The 19,572-nt window shown below is 36.3% G+C and overlaps 1 protein-coding gene across 1 annotated transcript in view; it reads left to right on the top strand.

Moving 5' to 3' along the window:
- The window catches only part of DOCK4 (dedicator of cytokinesis 4), a 255,555-nt gene that overhangs the window by 77,667 nt on the left and 158,316 nt on the right, over window positions 1-19,572 (top strand). The window contains exons 2-5 of the mRNA XM_074827524.1: window positions 11,937-12,020; window positions 13,008-13,048; window positions 15,438-15,493; window positions 17,450-17,546. Coding sequence (XP_074683625.1) covers window positions 11,937-12,020; window positions 13,008-13,048; window positions 15,438-15,493; window positions 17,450-17,546 — 278 coding nt within the window. The remainder of the gene's footprint in view (window positions 1-11,936; window positions 12,021-13,007; window positions 13,049-15,437; window positions 15,494-17,449; window positions 17,547-19,572) is intronic.

Genomic DNA, 19,572 nt, shown 5'->3' with positions numbered 1-19,572 from the left:
CCTGAGCACCGTCATTGCTGTTGGGCCGTACTGCTTTCTTCCTGCAGCACCGTACAGCTGTGACTTGGTCTTTGAAAGAAGAAAACTGGGTATTTAATTGTGGTAAATTATTTTTATCAACATTTATTTAAGGAATAAATTGATTTCTGAGATGTTAGCGTTCATAGCAGAGAGGAAAACCTCATCTAAAGAATTCTCATGGTAATTTGCAACAGCCTGACTTTATTTTCTCTGTGGACAGTGCGACTTTGTGCATTATCTTCAGGACACTGACAAGATACTTGATGGTACAGTCACATATGTAATTATTGTTTTAGTTTTTATAATTGACAGTGGTAAGGTCTGGGTGATTTACTTGTGCCCATCAGTATCTGAATATGTCCTTTCTAAGGGTGTTCAAACAAAAAGCCCAATAAATTTGGAACCGATTTCTGAAGGCAGATGTTTAAAATAAAATTTTTTAGTGGCTGGGCAATGGAAAAAATCCATTCACACTCCACTACCTGACCAAATAATTTGTTTAACCACATGCATAACAACCAAAGGTATGATCACCATGGTTTATCACTTAGTAAATGTTCCTTTGTATAAAGTTTATTTATTTGTAGAGTCTTTTTGCAAAGGGTCTTCTGCTCAAGTTTCATCTTCTTGTTTCAGAAGGGCTTTTCAAGTATGGGAGGAAAATACAACTTTGTCCTCTCCTTACCTCAGATGCTGGATAAATCCCATGAGGCCTTTGTTACTCTATCTGGATCCCCAGGAGGCTATTAATTGTAGGGGAAAAAACCCTAGTATTTAAGAAAATGAATGATTTCAAATTAGTGTAATAATTATATCAGCTGTGTGTGATGTGACATGATGGTCCTCTTGATGAATAGTGGCACTGTGGCCAAATCTAGCCCTGGAGTTGCTGTTTGCAGTCCCTCCCTGGAAACTGTCCCTTCCAGGGCCGCAGCCTCCTGGGAGGAGGCTCTGCTCTTCCTTGCTACAAGTTTTGCCTTGACTTTTATTTGGCTTCATTCCCTGCCTTATCCATGCCCCTCTCAAGTGGAGTTTGGCAGCTTCTTTTCCTTTAAGTCTGTGAGTTTTGTACCTCAGTTCAGTGCAAAACAAGTACATAATGTGGCTTAATGGCGTGGACAGTGGCCAAGAAGATAGATTGCAAATCTGCTTGATTTGAGTTAGCTCATTTCAGCTTTGTTCCTAACCTGCTGTCAGACACAAGTCTTTTTACGTGTGTCTGCTCATTTTTATTATTAACAAAACAGAGTTTTTACTTCTTGTGGTTTTTTTAAGAGTTTCAGGAAAGAGTCTTGTAGGTTCTTTTGTCTGAAGAAGGATGGGCAGACTCCTTAATACTAAAAGAAAAGAAACACCTGTGTCTGGTTTGCGTGGGACTGCCCAGTTGCTTGTCAAGACCTTGACTGTTTTCACTCAGGAAGTATTTCATGGTGCAGGATGATAAAATTTGTTTCCCAATACAAATTTCTTAGAAATACATCACGGTTTTCCGTGCTTTCTTTGACCCATGGTATCCCAAATGTTATTCCTAGGCTTCTGTGCCAAATCTAGAGGAAGGAGTAAAGAGAGAACTGTTAAAATGACAGGTATTTTTTGTGACTCTCCCACGGTGTTAAAAACCAAGAGAATCATCTTGTCTCTTGAAGTACTTGAAAGTAAAATGTTCAGATACAGCAATGAATTTTAATATAAACATTGAAATAGAACCATTTGCTCATACACTTCCTTCCCCCCTTCACATCAAACAGAACAATTGCCTCCTCATCAGAAATCTTCATTGTCCTAACTGGTTGTCTATACTTTTCAGATACATTTTTCTCATGCTCTTGTGTGCTTTTATAAACAGCCGCCAACTAAACCTAAGGTATCTTCACCCTTGATTTTGGAGTAATAGATGCTGTTTTTAAACAAGCATGAGCGGTACGTGAAGGTTCTGATTTTTCAAGAGAATCCTACAGTTGCACTTCTGAAAGAGCACTGTAACACCACAGAGGTACTGTTAAAAGTATATATCCAGGTAGTTTTTTTTATTTTTCGGAGTTTTGATTAGGGAAAAAAGTGTATGCAGTTGTTATATTTCTGTTTGGTCATACATTTTAAGATGCTTGTGGGATTACGTTAAATATCCCTGAAGTTATAATTTTATGGAGATTATGGATTAGTGATGAAACTCTGCAGGGCTAAATACGCTGAATTCTGCTGGCTCAACTATTGAAATCAGGCTGAAAAGTGCAGTGGTTATTTCCAGCCATTAAACCTAACCATCTTAAAGCCAGAGTGGGATGTTTAAACTTGTGTTCAGCAGTCGCTGAGGATTTTCTCTGAGGAGAAAGTAGTTTTGCTTTACTAGTCCTGATAGCTGCATTCCCATGTATTTGAAACGGCTCTCAGTGACGCTAGATGAAGAAAGTTCTGCCTCATTTAAGATAAAAAACATGTGCCAGGGTACTTGTAAGTAATTTGTAATCATTGTCTTCCTTAGTTGCACTTAATTCCACACCTTGCCAAGCTGTCCTGTCTTTCAAGAGGTTTTCTGATGCTGAGTTCTTATCGACAGAATTGGCTGACCTGTAGGACAGGCTACAGAAGCTCACAATTACAGTTTAATGTTCGCTAAATTGCATAATTTGCTTATTGCATAAGTTTTTAGGGTATTTGTTTCATTACTGAAGACATGACTACTCATGATAAAACCATATTCCAGTCATTTTTGATGTGCAGCAATTGACATTTAATAAATGTGCATTGTAAGTAACAATGTGGTTAAATCTCACAGCTTACAAAACCAGAATAATTTCTTGAGTTATAAAATTCTAGAGAGAACACTGCAGGTAAATTAAAATAAAAATATACAGAACTCTTAGTGGTAAAATGAAACTACTTAAAATAAATTTTTAAGGGTTCAATGTCAGAGAAATACAAATTACCAGGAGACTAAAACTCATCTGAAATACAGTGGTACCAGACAAGCCAAAAACGAATGGCACTGAAAATTGTAGGATGTGTTGATTATTTTTTTTGTGTATTTGTGTGTGTGTGAGTTCTACTGATTTTTTCCGGTGATTTTTTTTTATTGTGTTTGACTGACGGGAGGTAAAATAGAGAGTTAAGCCCTGCTCTTCCAAAGGAAATAGAAAAAAACTGGACAGTGTTTCATCTATAAGGTCATTTGCTGGACCTGGCTGTTAGACAAATTTTACTGTGGAAGATGGGTGCTCTGTCTCTTTTGTATTAGCGAAGAGAAAGTTTTCTTTCCTCTGCTTTTCTTGGCTTCCTTGAATGCTATTTATTTCTTGAATGGGAGTGAAATATTAAGGGGAAACCAATCTCATTTCCCAAACTCTTTGATACCAAACACAGGGAGTTTCTCAGCAACTGTACTGTTGTCTAACTGTTCCCCTTGGGTTGCTCTGATAGTTGGTGAAGAGTAATGCTGCAGCTTGCACAGCAGTCTTGTTTTCTTTGCAGTTCACAATACTATAGCTCTTCTGAGCTTAGGTTTGCATGGTGCTACTTGCAGCTTGTTAAAGGCTGTGAAATTTCCCCTCCCCAAGTTCAGAGCAACATGTTGTGTTACAGTGCTTTTGGGGAGCAAAAAGAAGAATGGGGAAATGTATGGTCATTAGACTTTGGACCATACCCAGTGTTCTTGCATTAAGTCAGCATGAAATTATAAGGATGTACTCATCTATTCAAGGCCTACTTTAAAATAAACATCTTTGTATTATTCTGAAAAAAGTTAAGTGTTTTCTGGAAGATATCTCCTGTGTCTATAATTACGTGAGGCATTTAATTTTCCTGTTAAATTTCTGCTGGTTTTGTAGGGATATGACAGGTAGCCAGTGAACCTTCCGGCATATACAAAAGGTATCCCCATGAATCTGGATTTGAAATCATGTAGAACTTCCTGTCTCTTAAATTTAACTCTTTGGAGGTTTTGGTGAGCACTGCCTCATGCTTAAATGAGGTCCAAAATGCACTGAAGTGTTGTCATGAGATCTGGTACCTGTGATCACAGGACTTTGTTGGCTTCAGTGGACCTCAGATGATGCACTTGTGCTATTAATACATTAACCTCTCTTCTTTACCATACCCAACACTTACAGGAAGTTACAAAAAACCCTGGTAGTTGTTTGATTTTAATCAAAGACTTTGGTTACTGAAAGGCTATGAACAAAACATGAAGACTTTTTCAAGTTAAAGTTAAATAGCAGTAACTCTTTTCCTTGATCATGCTATTAAAAATTAAGGCAATTACTTAAAGTCTGAAAATGCTTAGAAATTTGGAAATACTTAGTCTTAATAAAAGTCATAGTGAATAACATCGTTATTTTTAAGTAAAAAGTTTGTTCTCATAGATAATGTCATCTTAACATAATCTACTTTTTTCCACTTCCCTTCTACTAGCTGGATTTTTAAGCTGTTGCTGTTTCCAAGAAATGAAGGAAAATGACACTTAATCCACACTTACTGTTCAAGTTGGCAGTCTTACTGCATTGATACTGCATCTGTAGCTCTACATTAGAGAATTGTAAGTGAAACCAGCTGGTTGAACTACATGTAGACTAGTTCCTTTATTATAATTTGATTGAATGCATGAAATCTATACCTGATTGTACTGAGTCCACCTCGCCTTCTACCATGATGCCTCTGACAGGTTTTACATTGACATTCCTTCTCTGTAGAGGAGGAGGCTCCTGAGCGAATTTAGAGAGAGGAACTGTGTTATCTATTCATAGACTTTAAAGTGTTCTAGATTTTCTAGACTTGTAAAGGCCTGTTTGTTTTATTTTCTATTTACTTTTAAATTCCTGGTTCCAGAACTCATGCAAATCAAGAAATTGCTCTTAGCAGGGACAAGATATAGACATAACAAGATGCAGCAGGAGTTCAAGAAATACAAAGGGCTTAACTAGCTATTTGATAGAAGAATAAAAACAATTAATGAAATCTCATACCTGCAAGGACAGGGACCCTGGTTGTACATGCTGAATTATTCCAGTTTTGGTGTTCTAGATTGGCAGCCATTCTCAACAGCAAATAGGTGTCATCACTTGTTGCTTTTAGTGTTCTTTTCTAAGATAATAGTGCCTAATAGGTAGGGTACCCAAAGGAAAGAGTTAGCAAAAATGTTTGCAGATATTGGGAAAACCGATCAAGCTGTTATCAAAGAGGTGATAAGGTTCCTTCTGCCTGTATCTGAGATGCAGGATGCGAAGAGCTTGACAGATGTGCAGACAGTCACACTAAACTGATTACCTATGTTAGAATTGCCCTGTGGTTTTTTGGCAGCACTGTAATAGGGGATTTGAAAGTGATTACCTTGCTGAATTCAAATGTTGAGACCAGCACAGGAGGGACTATGGCCTGCTGCAGCTTTGTGTCATTTTTGTATTTCAGACTTGGCATTTGCTTCATCTGTATAGGTAGCTGGTGCTGGTAGAGGTAGGAATTCCGTATGGTTTTGTTTTGTTTTTCAGACAAGTGAAGAACAGTTGTATATATAAGTATTCTACTTTATGTAGCATTTTCAAAGCTTGGACATTGATACAAACTTTTAAAATGTTTTTTGATGTGCCTGAGGTATTTTCATGAATAGCTGTTCAATAAATGTCCTTATTAGGAAAATTCCATGCAAGCAGTTATCTCTTAAGAACAATTGACTGCAGCACGTGAGCAGCACTTGAGGTGTTCAAAAGCCACATGTGGCGCTGGAGTCCTGGACTGTCATAATTGGAGCTATGCGTTTGATCCTTTTAATTGTGGTGTACATACACCGGTGAGAGAACTTGAATTCTTTTATTTAAATTTGAGAGTGCTTATCCTCAGTAATCTGCAAGAGATTTAAGGATCACTTCTGTTATTGAAACTAACATTCATATTTATTGTGTTTATTGAAAGGAGATTAGATTGATTCTCCCCCCCTCCCCACTTTTCTGTCACTGTCTTCATTAGCTTGACTTTGGTTTGCAGCAAGCCTCCTAGGGTATCTGTAGGCAGCACAGTGCATTACTGAACAGATGCCCAAATTAACTTGTATATTAGAAGCATGAGCATGTAGCTATGCTATCATGCCACTCCATCCAGATCAATTCATATGTAGGCAAAGCTCAGTGCACGGGGTGACCTTTTACAGTTAGGTTTGGCCATTCTGCATTAGCAAAATTGTATACTTCTGTGTGTTGATGCTTCTAAAAATTCTGCCTGTTTAGAAATCTAAAAAGGTTCTTCAGCTTCTTTTGAGGAGAAAAAGCTTCATCTTGGAAAAGGCACATCTAAGGTGCAGAGAGGGGGACAAGAGATTGCTTATTCAAACTTTCCCACAAGAACAGGGGACATGAAATGAAATTTTACAGGGCACTGTAAAACAAAAGGAAGACTTTTTTTCCATGAAGCATATTTAAACTGGAAAGCTTACTGTAAGTTTGTGGATGCTGACATTATGATGCATGTAAAGCCTGTTTAAGCAAATTCATAGAATCCATCAGCGGTTGTTGAACACAGAAGTACCATGTGTGGCTCAGGAGGTCCCTGTGCCACAAAATACTGAACGCTGTACCACAGGATGCTTGCATTGCTTGCCAGTGGTCAATAGCTTCAGACATGAGTTTACAAACAGTATCCTGGGTGGAGTCATTGGTATGATTTCTTTTTTTTTTCTTTTTTATGTCTGTCTTGATGATGTGCTCTCTCTAATGTTGCATTTCCTCCAGTTGCTTACAGTGACAGATGTCTGTTGTATTCACTACCCATAAGTACATATCAAAGGATAATTTTTTACATTTCTGCAATAAAGACCACTGAATCAGAACCTTCCTCAAAGGTAATATGTACACATCATTACTCCTCAGCTAAAAAACTGCATAAAAACAAACTCAATTTTCCATCATAAGGGAAAATTTCAACAGTAAATGGCTGTTTTAACTAATACAATAACTTTATAATGTTAGAAGCTCCCTGGTTTCATTTATGGCTGCTTTTTTCATTATTTTTTCAACTGTTGAATAGAAAAGAAATGCCTTGAAATAGTTGTACTTGAAAGTCTCAATCTGTTGAAAGAATGGCACTTCAAGTCCAGAATAAAAACTTTAAAAATTTCTTTTTCTGCCAAGAGGACCTGATTTCAATGATGACAGGTAGTATCTGGAATCAATAATAGCTTCTGGTTATCTGTTAGGAGGAAAGGAGCAACAATGTCTGCCTCATTAGTTCTTATGTGCAGATCTCTAGTTACTTCAGGCATAAACATTTTAAGAATATAACTCCACGCAAAACTTTGAAGTGGGCTACCCACCCCTATTACTAGCTAGTCAGTTCCTTTTCTATCAAAGCATTTTGCTTCCTGTCAAAACCAGTCCCTCTGACATGGTGTTCCCACCCTCCAAATCTGTTATTTTCCAGTGTGTTTTTACCACATTTCTCTGTGGTTCATATACTACCTCTGATATTTAGGGCATCATGACTTAGGGCATTGAACTGGAGCCTAGTTTTCACTTTAGCATTTAGCATGCACAGTATGGCCAAGTAATTATTAAAGTAATTTACGTTTTCCTACCCCACATTCTCTTCCCCCTCAGCTTTCTTCAGTTGAAGGACTGTTTCTTATTATGTGAAACCCGAGTCTGCTATTGTGGTACAAATGCTCATTTTTGAGGTATTAGTAGTTGCTGTAGATGTTGCTTCTACTGCTGTTGATTCCTTTCTACGTGGGCGTGTATGTCCTGCTTCTCAGCCAGAAACTGCAGTGTACTGTGTGTCTCCTTTCATAGCGTTGAACTTAATTTTAATGTCTGACAGGGGGGCATCTTGAGCACCATGTCACATTGCACCCTTTGTGGGGAGACATTTTCATTTTATAAACAAAAAGTCAAGGCAGTCATGAGACCTAGCATGTTGTTGGTAAGTCTCAAACATGTCTTTATAATGCTAACTCACCTGTAAGATTTGAATGCACTAGTTGCAAGTAGAAAAAGAACCTTGTTTTATTTTTTAGAACAGCAATGCTATCTGTGTGCTAGATGAGCAAAAGGTGAGTTCCTGCACCAAAAACTTAGTTTAGGCTTTAAGACCTTTGGCTTGGATTGATCTTTTAATATGCCAGGTGATTGGATATGTAAAACTATCCAACAGTGAGCACACACAGGTGGTGATTTGTATGAGAGCAGAAAGATGAAGTTTTGAGAAGCTGAACATAAGAGCTCTGTCAGATTGTTTAGTCTCTTTCCTCTTTTCCCTAATTGCAGTGGTGGTCTGATATGAAGGTAAGGATTGGAAACCTCTTTCCAATTATTCACACTTGTAGTGAAAAACTGTGAAACACATAGAAAAGATGTCTTGTTAGGTCTTGCGTCACATTCTTGATTGAACTGATCCTGTTCTATTGAAATGTAGAAGAATATTAAGAAAATATTAGCACATTTGATTAGTAGTTAATCACAGACAGGTAGCTGGTTATCTCATAAATTTTCTTCTCTTTCTGCTTATCTCTACATAGTTCTCATGGAAATGGGTTGTTTCATAACTTGGGATTCACTGCACCTGCGAAACCCTAAAAATTTTAAGCTTGACATTAAACCCAAAGCTGCTTTAATATTTCATGTCACTGTAGTTCTCACTGTATGATTTAATCTTCAGTATGGATTAGGTTTTTGTGTCCCATGTTGTTGTCTTGCTTTCTTATCCTCTGAGCACCCTTTGGCAGCAAGAAAATATTTAATAATGCCAGCTGGCTGCTGTATTTAACTCAGTTTCTAAAACACTTTTGAGAATTTATCCTCCCATAGACTTTTATTCTGGAATTCCACATTTCTTCAGTGTCTGAGAGGTGATTGAAGAGGGCATCAATCACTATGTCTGTGCTTGAAACACAAACAGGACATCTATATGACCTTCAGGTACTACAATGACAAAAAAATGTATCTAGATGTAAGTGGTTTTGATACTTAGCTTCCTGGGGACGTGCATGTGGACAGTGCATCTGCAAAGACTGCAGATATTGGTAGGTGAGCTATATTCAGAGTGCCTTTCTATTCTCCTGTCCATCCTTCTTTTCTAAGCTCTCTGCTATCCAGTTGCAGTGAAAGTGAGAGAAGGTGATAACCATACCAGCTACTGTTGTTATAAGTATGAAAATGATGTGTATTTGATACATGTGATTCAGTGAATGCTGTGTGTATAAAATGTCCAGTTCTGTAAGTATGATAAATGTGTACTGCTCTCAGGTTGAGAACATCTTAAGCCATGATCACCACAGAGTGATTAATTATGTACTTACTACTACTAGGAGAAAGAATTAAGGAGCATCTGCAGAGTGTTGCAGAACAATGTGGTCATTAGAGGAAAGGGCAAGAGTTTCAGTACATCAAATTTAAATCATGGCTTGGTTAAGAACCCTGTGTCCTAGCTGAACCCTGGGATTTTCTCTGGTGGAACTGTAACTACCTCCTTCCATGACTTCATTGTTATCCTCCCTGTAGTCTAATTATGTATATGTGCCACAGATAAACTAAAAACCCATGAACAGCCACCTTCTGTCTCTGCCCCAATTCTATAACATCACTTGATTAGTAGAAAATTAGCAGAGTAAACATTTGTCTGCTAATGCTAAATTTATCTGTGGATTCCTGTGCTTTGCATTAAATTCTCTGCTGCTCTGCAGTGCACTTTCTTTTGTTTTGAGTGACATTGCTAAAGAGTATGGGCTGCCTGTTTTGAGCCTGAACTCACTGCAAGACCTCCACAAGAATCCAGCCAGAGTTTTGCGAGTGGATTGGGTTAATGGTGCTGGTTGAGCAGTACAGGTGATGCCCTTGTTTCTTTATTTCTTTTTCTGGAACTCTGCAGGCCATCCTTCTGAAAGATATTTCAAGGTATAATTTTTTTCTTTCATACATGTTCTAAACCGAATTCTAGCTATTTTCTACACTGTCAGACTTCAATCTTTTTTTGTCTTAAAAGTTTTTTTTGAAACTTCTCTTAAAAAAAAAAGAAAAAAGATCTTTAACAGATCTAGTAACTAAGCAATAAAAACTGAATGTCACGGCAAAGTCATATCATAACAATGTGACAGGATATATTGGCTTTTAAGGAGAAAATTACTGGCATTCTTTTTGTCTCATGGAGTTTAAAAATAAGACATCTCACAAGTGTAATAACACACTAGGGTTTGATTTGATTTTGCATGCTTCTTCTTTTAATTCCTTAATTTTATTTCAGTGGCTGTAGGTGCTATTTTGACAGGCTTCATAATTCAGTTTTGCTTCTTGCAAGCTAGAAAGGTGACCAGAATTACTCCTGCCATTCCAGTACCACAGAGGAGTTTAGATATACATTTTATTGATATTCAGGGAGTCTTGTTTTTAATCTGTTCATAGTTAATAAACTGTTTTAATTTTTAGATATTTGTATAAGGATTAATGGAAAAGTCTCATTTTTAACACTTAGACAAATTTTTTCAATGTACAAATGATGTCTTTTAGCTAACCCTCTTAAAAAAATTGTGTACTTGATAATGGGAGGGAACCAAAGTAACTCTTTTTATTTCATAATACTTATCTGAGGGTATTTTAGTTGTCTGTAAATACATTGGAGAGTAGGAGGAGCACCAAAATGAATAGAGATTGATTCAATACACATGCCTGGGGGGAAAAAAAAGCCCCAACCTCAATGCTACTGGTCACATGTTATATCAAACTCTTAGGGACTGATGAGGTACATAATCTCACAGGCCTTTTTTCAAAGGGATAAATAAAGACCATGGGTTAAGCACAGTGATGATTGGAATCAGTGAGTTTTGAAGCCTTAGATTCTGAAGAAAGATTTGGCAAAAATTTGCTTTTTGTACATTTTTATACATGCCATCTATAGTATAAACCATATCCTGTTGGTTTACTCTTAAAATCTGGAACTTTCTGGCAAAGATTCACAAACGCGTTTTCAGTTTTTGTGGTTGCTGACAGCTAATATCTCCTGCTGCCTTTGACAAACAATATGACAAGCACAGGCGGTGGATGGAGGATTATATTGTGTTTGAGCGTAGTCTCTGCCTGTGGAGGGAGAGACCACTGATAGCAGGCAAGAGCTGCCAAAATGGTTTGTTGTGACTCAAAATCTTGCAGGTCCTTTGGTGGAAGAGTAGTTACTTTATATGCATGTCTGCACGTGTAGGGTTTCCTTTTGGCTTTTTCATGTGAAGAATTGTTGTCACACCTCTGAGCTGGTGTTTTTTTTACTTTGCGGTGAGATTTGGTTTTTCGTGTCTAGATGGGTAGATACATGAAAAGCAGCAAGACGGCTGTTAGGCCACTAAGTGATTTTGTGCATCGTGTCCTGCTGATATTCGTAGAAGGCCGTTTTCCTCTTCAACTGCAAAATTAAGCTCCAAAAGAGTGTTACAATACAGAGAATCAAAATCATGCTTTACTGGTCTCCACCCCCTAAGCATTTCCTCACATATGGGATTATATGGAGTGTCGGGTCTATAGCATCCACTAAGCGAATGCGAAATAAGGTTTTCCTTTTGTGGCGCGTGGGTGGTATAGATGGCAACAAAAATACTGGCACTTTCAGCTTGCAAAAGTCTGAGGTCTGATATGTGTTAGTGTGAGCATTTGGAATAAAACAGTTTCTGTCCTTCAGGGTAGTTACGGTCTAGCTAATGGTGTTCTCCAGTACAAGCTTTCCATTCGTGTATAGTTGGTCTGTAAGTGTTTCGGGTTTTTTCCAAGTTCTGTATTTTAAATTTTCTGCTCATAGAAGTGACTTAGCCTCTGCTTCTTTCTACAGCTTACTAAATTTCAGTAAGCCTGTTTGTTCTAACACTTAACTTCCCCTCTTAATATACTATTTTTGTTAACAAGAGGAATAAAAGTTGTATTTAAATGTTGTAAATAATTGAAACTTACTATCTTTTTTAGTAATAGCTGGTTTTCGAGGGACAGTCCCACATGGCCTATCACTGGAGATTGGAGACACCGTTCAAATATTAGAGAAATGTGATGGTGAGTTCACAGGTTGGAATTCCAGTGATAATGAAGTTTTGTATACTGTTGATTTGAACCCTATTATTACTCATTTCTTTTCTTAAATTAACACATTTTTGAAGTCAATAATATAACACATTCTGGCCTCTTCATTTTTTTTCACAATTCCAGTGAACTCCAATCCTTATGATAATTAATTTGCCGTTCATTCTTTTTATTTAATCTCTGTTTAATAAACATTCATAGAGGATAACAGTTAAAACAGCAAGGAGTTATTGTGATTCTTCTGCTTTCTTGGTATTTCCAAGTGAAGCCTGGCTGTTAGCAAGACCCTTTCAAATGAATTCAAAGTCATAAGTTCAGATCTTAAAGCAGCGTAAACTTTCTCTTCTGCCTTTGTTCTGAGGTGTAGAATACTAATATGATTTCAGCAAACGTCTGTTACTAGTGTAAGAGAAATAAAGTTGCATGTTTTTAATAATCTGCCGCCTTAACACATTTCTGACATTTTCTGTCAATATGATTTTTTGATCATTTAGGATTATGTAGGTATTTTTTGGTTTCATATCAGGTTTATATACTGTTAACATTGTAAGAAATTTTCTTAAGGAAGGCATAAGATCTGTTCTTCTGAATCAGGTATATTTTAAATTTTGTATTGTAACATGGTTGATAGATTTAGAGCATGAAGTCCAAAAATGATTTGTAAATGTTTACAGTGAATATGAAACTGTTTTCCTTTTGTCTGGTGTGGTGTCTAGTGCAAAATATACCTGGGTTACATTGTTAGAAACATTTGGGGATACAGGTTTAAAGAGTAATGCCTCGAATTGTGTGAATTCAGTCATCTGAATATGAGCTGGTTTAAACAAAATACATTTTAAAAAAGTGCAGTCTGACAGCACTGTGTAATTGTCATAACTGTCCAAAAGGGAAAAATTAAGTCTGTTTTACATATGGAAATGATTTACATACTTCAAAAAGCAAAATGTTCTTTCTTCACAGGATGGTACAGAGGATTTGCCTTAAAAAACCCCAGTGTTAAGGTAAAGGTCAATTGAAGTTTTGCATTCTTTGTCAAAAATTTATATTTACTTTTTAAAAGCTAGTCTCCATGTAAGTATATGATACTTACTGTTAAAACTAGAGCTTAGTGTTAAGTATATTACTGATAGTGCTTTAATTAGATTTGGACATGGATCACACTTCTGAAATGCTCCTATGTATTAAGATGATACAGTTTACAAATCCGAGGGTCTGGTGTATTTTGTTTTATTCCTGATTTTTAGACTGTGAACCCAAAGGAAGGTAAGTTGAAGAGGAAAAACTACTGAGAATACAAATTGTAAATACTGTTGGAAAAGTTGGTTAGACTGTGCCTATTTTTCTTGATGTTATGAATTAATTTAGAGCAGCCAGTGGAGACAGCCGGTTTATAGGAGCCACATGCAGAGTATCAATTGAATAAAAGATACGTATCGTCATGTAAAATAGATGGTTCATTTTATTTTTCTTTGATGTGTGTTCTGTGATTTCCATAGTAGTATAGCTTATAGTACTCTAAACCAGACTTCAACAATTTTTTTTTCTATATTCAGACATGAAATATTATGAAATTCATGTTTCAGCATTTGTTGATGTTGAATATGTTTAAGCTTTACCTATCTTATTTGCTTTTCTATTTTCTTAATATCTCCTGTTGAGTTGCCTCTGTGACTGTAAAGATTCTGTTTTTCATATGGGAAATAATTTCAGAATTTCTTTTTTTTTTTTTTTCCTCAACACAGTACTAGAGCTTTTAGTGTTACTAAAGCCATTGAAGAACGATCTTAAATCATCTGTTGCTCCTTTAACCTGCATTGTAATTTTTTTTCTCTTTTTTCCTCTCTTCATTTCCAAGCCCCTTCAGCTGCAAAATAGGGCACATATACATTAATTTCAGAGGTTGATAGGGGCTTGTATTATAAGTCATTGGTTTTTTGTGCCTAGGACTGCAGTCTCTGCTCACATAAATTTCCTTTGCTTTATATGGAAGGTCAGTGTGAACAATAAATTGAGCCACAGAATTTAATCTGATGTTTACTACTTTGACCTCATTGATATATATTGCAATTTGATTTATAAGACATGAGCAGTTGGGATTTGTTACTGCATCTTCTGTGTCTTTTGTTGCAATTCTCACCACATGCTTGCTGTCAGTCTTGCTTTGTGGTCTGTCAAATGTGTTGATAGAAGTTATGAATAGGTTTTCTAAACATGACTTGATGTGTGAAAGAATGAGATACATATTTTCTGCTTTCCTAGTGTGAATGCAAACAGTTTTCTGAATTGGGTTTTTGAAGGGAGTGTCTCTGAAAGTAAAATAGTAAGAGCACCTTGTAACTCCACTTGTTATTGGTATTGGTCTGTCAAGATTCTTCCCTTGTTATTCTGCCAGCTTTGACACGCAAAGAAATTATTTGTGGCAGCTGGTCTGCAGTAAGCGTGCATATGGAGCCATCGTGTTTTCTGGCACATTGTTACAAGTGCAAGGCTGTGCATCTTACTGTCCTTGGGAGATGCTCTTCTGAACTGCTTTACATTATAGAGGAGTAGGGGCATTTACAAGGGCAGTTGCCTCTACATAGTAGATGTGTTTTTGTTGAAGGTCTAACGTCTGTGTTGAAAGAAAATGTGGCACCGTCATCACAAAGGAAAGCTGTATGCAGCTGTGCTTATTATAAAGAGAACATATATGTATTTTCTGTCACTGCATTATGTAACGAGCTGTAGCATATTACGTTCCCAGCCAAAAGCTAGAAGCTGAAATGCATCATTTTGTTTACTGTTCTGATTTATGAAGGTTAGTGTGCTGTAAGAGCAGTATGACTGTTGCAGCAATGCTGTCCATTCAGAAGAACAGTGGAGAGGCCTTAAATAACTAGAAAAGGACCACTCCTGTCAGGACACTGAGGCTCTTGGGTAGGCATCTACCACAACTTTCCTGTGCACTGCAGTAGCCACCAAATAAAACTTTATTTTGACTTTATTAATTTTATTTTTATTGAATTTTGTTAACTTTATTTATTTTGCCTTATTTTGAAAATCCCTATCTGAAGATACTATTTTTAAGATGATGTTGGTAAGATGTTATGCCCCACAGTTTCTTGTCAAGGTGGAAATAATTAATAAAAACATCTCGGATAAGTGAGCTCTCAAGCAATCTTCTAATTTTCTGAAGTATTGAAGGATTTAAACTCTACTGAATATGGCATTTTAGTTTCTGTTCGATATATACTGACTATATATTGCTGGTTTTTGGGTGCATGTTTCTTGGTAATTATTTGGAGGACTTTAAATTCAGCACACATTTGCATATTAAACAGTACTAAATGGTACTCCAAACTCATGTAAGGGGAGGTTTTTTGTTTTTATCTAAACTATTTTATTTTTCAGGGCATATTTCCATCCAACTACATTCACTTGAAAAATGCGTGTGTTAAGAACAAAGGGTAGGTAAAATGTTCTGGATTCAAATATTTAAACTGGTCAGTTACTTGTACCAAAGATCTTTTGCTTATAAGGTAAAGTGGTGATTTAGTTATAATTATTTTAACTTCATCTTACCGCTATAGGACTTGAAATAGTTGTCCTTAGCTAACCTGATACTCTTGCGTGGTTATAAAATTGGAGTGACGTCTTCTGAAAAGACATGGAGCACAACTGGGAATATAAGTCTTCATTGTCTAGAGGAAAGAAATAATAATTGCATGTTTTCACTTCCTGTTGTTAAGTCTGGCTTGAAGAAAGTATTGCCTTAATTAGACAAAGTTATTCTGTAGAGAAGCTGGCTGTTAACCTGCTGTTTAAGATTAGTTGATTTCTTTGAGAACAGCAGCTGTACCATGGCAGACAGCTGGCCTTTTACAAAAAAAAATGGTAAAATAATGTCTCAGTTCAGTGGCAAAAGATTTTGCTAAAACTGTAAATGAATAAAGATGTTTTTTTCCTTTACTTCTTTTCTTCATGTAATGAACAGCCAATATTATTTTTGACAACAACTGATCTCTTTTCATTTTTAGAAAAGTTAATAAAAAACAGAACAATTGGTTAAAATTAGTTTAAAAATTTTGTTTTGAAACTCAAATGTTCTGACTAAAAGAAACACTGATTTTTTTTTTTTTTTTTAGATGTAATACTTACCTTCACAGTATCACTTTCAAAAACTTTTTGTCAGTGATCTTAGTTCAACACAGTTTTCTCCAAAGTTTAACTTAATTTGTGAGCATTTATTTAGGTTTATTAATAGAGAACTGATACATAATGGTTCGAAACCTGTTTAGGTAAAGACAGTTCTCATCATAATAGATGGATACCTAAACATCAGGTGTAAGTGACCTTTATTTTGGGAGCATGAATGAGTGAGTAGAAGGTCTGTGATGATGATGGGCAAAAGTAATCATGAAGACTGTGATGATATTTTAAAAAACCCCAAAAAGTCTCACTCCCACAGGTGAAAATGGCTTGCACAGTACTGTTAAACACTGTTGTTTCCTATGTAGTTCAGGCTACGTGTGGTTTGTTACACCCTAGGATCATTTCTCATTTAAAAGTAGTTCTAGGTAAAACTGAAGGTTCAGTGAAATAAAATTTTTGTAAACCATCACAGTAAAACACAGCTTAAAGATGGAATAATTTTTGTTAGCAGACACCATGACAATACTTGCAGGGAGTTCAATCTTTGCTGCCTCTATTTTCTTCGTTAGTCTGTGTTTCCCATTCAGGCCATGTGTCCTACAGCACATCACGGCCAGGGGCTGTCACAGTGTTATATTAACTTGCTAAGAGAGAAATGGTGTCATGAGAAAAGTAATCCAGTCATGAATGCAAACCTTTGAAATGTACTGTGAGTGAGAACGAAGTGGTAGTGATGGTGGTGTGTAAAGTGATGGTGTGGTAGAGAGTTTGGTCTTAACCAAGCCAACTCAGCTTTTTCTTGACCGGCATCAAATAGGCAAGAACTCACTCACACTGTGTAAGTTTTCTTTTCAGTTTTTATATCCTCTTTTAGTTGAAGGAATGGCATTTTCTGTCTTATTTCTATAAACAGAGATGTAAAAAAGAGTGGCAACAGTCAGTGATTTGGTGTTTAAGCAGAAGCATGAAGATCCCTTTGGAAACTGAGAATTACTCTGCAGTGAAAGTAGTTTTTGACATGCTTATTTCATAGTAAAAAACTCACCTTGACTTCTCTAGGACCAAGACTTTCCACGGGGATTAAATTATTTTCACCTAAGACTTTTCCATGGGGATTAAATGAAATATAGAAATAAAAAGTGTCATGGGCTGAAGGAGCACCCATGTAGGATGATAGACATCAGTGTTGGCAGGAGGAAGTCTTTATATTGGTAACTGTAATGGGATTTGTAACGTTTGTGTAATATCATGTATTCTTCTGCATGTTACAGACAATTTGAAATGGTTATTCCAACAGAAGATTCTGTTATTACAGAAATGACATCAACTTTAAGAGACTGGGGAACAATGTGGAAACAACTCTATGTGGCAAGTACCCTGAATATTGTTGCTTTGATTTAATGCCAACTCAAAAGACACATAGTTGTTGAGATATTCTAGTTAAGTATGTATTTCAGAAAAAAACATTCAGTTTGGTTTATAACTGTTCTGATTATGGACTAAATAAATCTCTTAATTTGTTCCAATAATTGACTATTACTGCTGCTAAACTTTAGCAACTTTTTGAGTCTTGACCAGCTTCATTGTGTAGCTGTTGGATCTAAGGATTCCTTTGTTTGCTAAACTAAACTATTCGAAATAATTGTAACAAACAATATTGGTATTTTATTGAAATATAGAAATATAGTATATTATTGAAAAATCTCTCAGCCAGTTGATTTGATTTGTACTCATTTTCTCATATATTTTTATTTCCTCTCACATCCACACACTCACAAGTGCTGAGATGTGTCTGTGTTATTTGTCCAGGATGTCTGTATATGACACAGAGATCAAGGGATGCCAGCTGTTGAGTTCTCATTGCTGAGGGAGGCTGAGGGGTAGTGCTTGATTAACAATAGTGAATTGATTTTGGGTTTACCTGTGACACATTACAGAAGTGGATTCTGGTTTTGAACCAGAATCTTTTTCTTCCTTATCTCACACTTACTAAGTTCCATGTTTCACAGTGCTCTTGTTTTCCTTTATCTGGGTATTTTGTGGCTCTGATCTTTTTCTCCCTCTCCCTGACATCTTCAGGTCAGTTTGTTTCTCTCCTTGTTTGAATGAAATCACACTTAATGGTGTTCAATAGTTATTAGTGCCTACCTTTCCTTGTTCTGTCATTTCTTCTCATACTTATGTATACATTTCCATATTTCATTAATACCAGTATTAGTAATTCTGTTATAACTCCCTACAGAATGCCCCTCTATGATACTGTTTCACTTTCATAGATACATACAGTCTTGGCTTTCTGTTTGACTATCTTTGTAGATTCATATTCTCAAATTTCACTTTAAATCATGTTTTTTAGCCTTAACCATTCCTGTTTTCTGAGCCCATGTTGTATTTTCTCTTGCACGTCGGGGCTAAGAACTGGATCTAGTATTCTAGTAGCAGTTGTGTGAGCATCAAACATGAAGTAGCAATAAGTAACTATTCTTTCTTACTCAAAGAACACCCGTGGTGTCTGTTATTTCTGTAATTTCCATTTATCACTCCATCTCCATCGCTCTGTTGTGCTTGCTCTGTAAATGTGGCCTCTCCAATTCTGTAATTACCTCCCTTAAAAACTGCAGTTGCAGCAAAGATTATGTCAATAATAATGTTTGTTTTGTTTTTTTTTTTAATTAGGGTAGGCAAACTTTTGTTTGCATAGAAAACTTTGGCCACCTGATGGTTTCCTATCTATAGTCTTGTTTTGAGTCACCAGTCATTTAAACAGCTCTTACTCCATTATATGAATTATACAGATGTGGGATTATTCTACTTTATCTAAATGTTGTGCAGTATCAGTAGGATCTTGGATACAAGCTCCCTAGACTGTGTTTCACTCCCACGTCTCCTATGAACCCACTGCAGTCTCTCATTCTTTTGAGAGGTTTCAGACCAGTGATTTACTTTTTCACTGTAAGAAATCCTACCATTTCCTTCTCTTAATTGGCTACCACCATAGGTAGAAGTTGCTTTTTTTTGGTGTACTTACAACACAGTTCAGTATCGTTCTGACTGAAATTCAGCCTTTGCTGCCTGTTCTGCATCTTTTAACTGGTTTTTTTTTTTTTTTGCATATCGTAATCTAAGACATGATAATCATTATAGTTTTCTTTTTCCATGCCTACTTTTATTTCCTCTATTAACTGAACTTTTTTGTCCTTTCTCATGACTGTACAGTTGTGTCTTTAAAGGTTTAACTAAAATATCTTAGTTCTAAATTGTGTCTTGCATCGTGATTGTCTTTGTTTTATAACATTACAACCAAACCATGGTTTGGACTTGGTAGCATGTGCACACATAAAATGTAACCAAAACCTGTTCACTTGCATCTACATAGTCTCCAATCCCTCCTCTT

Source organism: Strix aluco, chromosome 5 (genome assembly GCF_031877795.1).
Source record: "Strix aluco isolate bStrAlu1 chromosome 5, bStrAlu1.hap1, whole genome shotgun sequence".
In the NCBI taxonomy this organism is placed as follows: domain Eukaryota; kingdom Metazoa; phylum Chordata; class Aves; order Strigiformes; family Strigidae; genus Strix; species Strix aluco.
The sequence above is the reverse complement of the archived record's forward strand: the minus strand, read 5'-3'. Positions and strand labels throughout refer to the sequence as shown.